Source organism: Buceros rhinoceros, unplaced genomic scaffold (assembly GCF_000710305.1).
Source record: "Buceros rhinoceros silvestris isolate BGI_N320 unplaced genomic scaffold, ASM71030v1 scaffold14983, whole genome shotgun sequence".
In the NCBI taxonomy this organism is placed as follows: domain Eukaryota; kingdom Metazoa; phylum Chordata; class Aves; order Bucerotiformes; family Bucerotidae; genus Buceros; species Buceros rhinoceros.
Window position 1 is genome coordinate 20124 of NW_010404325.1, and position 4401 is coordinate 24524.

Here is a 4401-nt window from a genome sequence, read left to right on the forward strand (position 1 = left end):
GGGAACCCCCGGGCAACGCTGACCCACCCCAGCCCCCCCAGCCACGGGAACAACCCCGGCCCCACTTACTCCACCTCCGCCGGCCACCCGCACTGCTGCAGGACTCCGCAGAGCTCCTCGACCTGCGCTGGTCCCACGGCACAGCCCGTCAGCCTGCGGAGGGGACAGCGCGAGATGGAGAGCGCCCGCGCAGCCAGCAGCCAGGCTGGGCCTGAGCAGGGCGAGCTGCCCCTCGGCGTGGCGCGGCGTTGGCAGGGGCATGCCCTCGGCTGTGCCAGCGTTCGGAACTTCTCCTAACACACCCTGAGGTCAGCAATGGCTAACCCCACCTTCTAGGTGACATATGGGTAGTGCCCGACTGGAGACAAGCTCCAGCCTTTCTCACAGTGTCCACAGCTCCCCAGGGGGCTGCCGACAGGCACCTCACACCCATCGCACCGACGCTCACAGGCAGATTATCGCCCAGCGCCTGAGGCACGCGTCTGGAGAATGCGGTGGCTACCACAGTTCAGTTGCTTGTCCAGCAGAATTTGGTGCCGCTCAAGATGATGGCGAGCGGTCCAGCGGCCACGCAAGGGAGCAGCAGCCCTCTGCCGTCCCAGTGCCTCTCAGCTGGTCTGGGTTGCACCTAGCCAGCGGAACTGAGCCCCAAAGCTTCAGGCACTAGCCCAAGCTTCTTGGCTGCCAGCCCATGAGTTCTTCACACACGAGATGTGGCTACCTGCTCTAGCCCTCATCACAACAAGGGCGCTACGGTTGAGTGGCGTATGCCAGTACCTGCAGGATGCCTTTGGGCTCCGCGGGCTTGCTCCCAAATGCAAAAAAGCCTTTTCATTTAACCTGAGGCAAACACAAAGACAGTCCTTCAGCAACGCTCTCCAAAGGTGATGAGCTCCATAGTCCCTTCAAAGCTGAGCTGCCGGGCCCCAAACAGCCTGAGCGTCTTACCGGACTTCGACCGTTCTGACCCGCTCAGAGAGGTTGATGGAGTTGAGGAGTAACACAGCGCAGCGTGGGGAAAACGGGTTATTCCTCAGACTGAAAAGGAGGGGAAAGAAAGAACGACGAGATCAGCTCCCAAGAAGAGAGGCTCCCATACCCACAGCCCAATATTCCTGTTGACTCTGAGATGCAAACAGCTGGATCCACCCCATTCAACTCAAGATCTAACGTTTTAAACCTTGGCACCCAGCATTCCTGTGAGAACTCTCTCCTTTGAGAGACTCCTTTAGTCTCCTTTGACGAAAAAGGGAGCAGCTCCTCCCCAGGGCTACAGGGCTAGAGACACCTCAGACTGGAAGCAACCCCCTGAGTGAGCAAACCCAAGTCTCCCTGCAGCGTCTCCACGCTACAGCACCTTGTAAATGATGGCCAAGCTCCTTCTGGGCTTTTTGTCCCCGTGGTGGGAGTGCCCTGGCCCCTGACACTACCTCTCTAGCCTAAATTCCCAGCCTACATGGCTGATAGGCTGCCAGGAAACACTTTTGGTGTCACTTCTGTACTTCTCCCCATGAATAGGGCGAGAGGAACTGGCCTCAGGTTGTTGCAGGGGAGGTTGAGGTTGTCCCTGAGGAGCCACTTCTGTCCTGTTGGGGTTGTGCCGGCGTGTCGCAGGCTGCCCAGGGCAGTGGTGGAGTCCCCATCCCTGGAGGGGTTTCCCCGCCCTTGTGTCGAGGTGGTGCTGAGGGACAGGGGGCAGTGGGGACCTGGCAGTGCTGGGGGAACGGGGGGACTCGATGATCTTAAAGGTCTTTTCCAACCTGAACGATTCTGTGATTCTGTGATTCTCAGAGTCCCCACCTACTCTGCTGCTCATCAACCAGTGTTTTTTTCTTCCCTCTTCCTCTCTGCTATGCCTTCATCTCTCCTGGAAGGTCCTTTCCAGCCAAAACGATTTTTGACTCTATGACTCTAAGTGCAGCAGGACACCGGGTCCCTGCAGGGACAGAGCTGTGAGATGTTGACCGCACAAAGAGGTGGTGGGCTGTCACCCCATGCCACCCAGCCACACCGCCATCTGTGACGGATGCTGGAAGCCATGTGTCCACGCGACCTGCTAAGTGAGGACTGCCCGGATGTTCCCAGGACGGGTATTTCTCCTCTTGTCCTTTTTTCTTCCCCTCTATATATCATTAAAGAAAAAAGGTTCAGCACTGCTTTAGTTCTAGAAACAAGATGGGAAGGGGTGTAAAGGGTTTCTGTGTTCTCTTTGTGTTCTTTTTTATCTCCAGTTACTGGTCAAGGCCCCGAAGACACGCAGTGGTATCAGCACTTTCCGAACCAGCATCTGGCAGCAGCCAGAGCAGGGAGCTCCAGCGTTACCTCAGCAGTGTCAGATGGCGGAGGGACGGCAGGAAGCTCAGCAGCCTCTCAATGCTCTGGTCACTCAAGGAATTTCCAGACAGACTGTAAAATATGGAAGGGAACTAAGTGCAAGAGGAACTGTGCGTGCTTCTACAAAATTACCCCAACACACACACATGCACAGGGGTGCTAGGGGCAAATTCTGGAAAAGGACACGTCCAGAAACGCCCGGAAAGCTGGGCAAGATTTAGTCCCTTAGTTCCTCTACAACCAGGAGCCAGTTATCATCCCAGCTTTACGAGCCTCACTTTTGCTTTACTGTAAGTTCATGAAACGCTGCTGCTGACGTATTCCCTGCACGGAAGAGGGTACGATGTTATTTCTAGTTGTTAACACTCAGGTTTTGTTATGGTCAGCATTGCTCTCCTCTCCTGAGTGCCCACCTCCTGCCTGGAGCGAGCGTGGGCCAGGAGCTCCCGCTCCGGCTGCACTGCAAGCCAGGGTCTCAGGGGACAGGTGACAACCCTGGGTTTAGCCACATGACTGAGGAAGTTCAGGAGAATATGTGGGTGCTCTGGGGTGCTCACACCACACAGACACAGTGACTGAGGAGGACAGCAGAAGGTGCGGCTTTGTCTAAGCAGCCGGGTGAAGTTTGCAGGGCTTTGTGGGAGGCTGTGGAGAGAGGAGAGCGATTTGCTCTAGCTGCTAACGCCAACACCGACTGGATCTGCGGGTCAGAGACAGACAGACAGACAGACAGACAGATAGGGCTGCCGAGTGCACATCACTTACTCAATTTCCGTCAGCTGGGGACATTGAGCCAGGATGTGGCACAGCCTGGTCACATCTTCTGGACCCACTTGGCAGTCCCTGAGACTGAAGCAAACAAAGCGCTCAGGAGCTGAACGCGTCCCGTGACCACGGTGGGGCAACACTCCCTTCACCTCCTGCAGCCTCACCTCTTGGGACAGGGCCTGCAGCAACCCTCTCGCTTCCACTACATCTATTTTGCTACCCACAACCTAGGACTGAGAAGCCAAAACCTTTGATAATCACATGATTTCACCAGCTCTGAGCTGATTCAAAAGAGCCAGTCCACCAAAATACCACGTCACTTTGGGCTGCCTCCCCAGAGCCACATCATCAGCACTTCAGTTCTCAGGAGACTGGGCAGCACCTTTCCCCACACAGCACTGTCTCAGTTCTCGCAGAACAAAGCTGGGAATGGCACCTCCTATGTCCTTCTCCAAGAAGGAAATCACAGACACCTTCCTGGGTGACAAACTGGCAGGTGTCCGTGGGACAAAATCAGATCTGTACCTCATTGTTTACGGGTAGCAGCTTCCTCTGCAGGAAAGCAAGTCGATCCCCTCGAACCTGGCCAAGCAGGAGAGCCACTGTTCATTTCCCCACAGACGCCTGCAGCCCTGGACATCCCAAGGCTATCCCAAGAGAGCCTATTATTCACGCAGCCACCCCTGGCACACCGCTGGGTCCCTCCAGTGGCCACAAAAAACAAATACCTGTGGGCCCAGGTCGATACAGGCTGGCCCAACCTCTTTAAATCACAACAAATGACACCACCTCTCCCCTGTATCCAGGTGTCACTCTGGGGACTGGCCTCCCTGAGCAGTTTCAGCAGGGAAGAGGATGGAAGAGCGATATATTGGAGTTGCACCTTCTCCAGAGGTGTCTCCTGTGGAGTCAGTCACAGGATACAAGCACAGGGAGGAGAAAGCTTCCCACGAGAGCCGAGTCTGCTCCCCAAGGCAGGCAGGGTGCACGGCAGCACTCCGAGGAGACACAGCTGGAGGGACGGGGCTGTTCTGCACAGCGCAGACACCGACCCCCAGCGCCACCTCTCCCCACACCCCTGGGTGACGGAAAGGAAAGTGGAGCTGCCGTACCGAAAGCACCGTCCTTCTGCTTCACGCTTGGCATGCTCCAGGGAGGTACTTCTCCAGCTGCCGGTGCTGCTGTCCCTGGGGGGAGAAGGGTTTACCCCGTGCGGTGTGCTGACGCTATTGCCCCTGCGTAGCAATCCCGCACGCTGCAGCTGGGGAAGGGGGGGAGGTGGCGGCAGCGGCCTCACGC

General features: G+C 56.8%; 1 protein-coding gene across 1 annotated transcript in view; it reads right to left on the bottom strand.

Moving 5' to 3' along the window:
- The window catches only part of LOC104491009 (protein NLRC5-like), a gene marked incomplete at its 5' end in the record, with an annotated part of 29160 nt that overhangs the window by 16271 nt on the left and 8488 nt on the right, over window positions 1-4401 (bottom strand). The window contains 6 exons of the mRNA XM_010133364.1: window positions 70-153; window positions 778-840; window positions 949-1038; window positions 2323-2406; window positions 3100-3183; window positions 4215-4289. Of these exons, the coding sequence (XP_010131666.1) occupies window positions 70-153; window positions 778-840; window positions 949-1038; window positions 2323-2406; window positions 3100-3183; window positions 4215-4289 (480 nt within the window). The remainder of the gene's footprint in view (window positions 1-69; window positions 154-777; window positions 841-948; window positions 1039-2322; window positions 2407-3099; window positions 3184-4214; window positions 4290-4401) is intronic.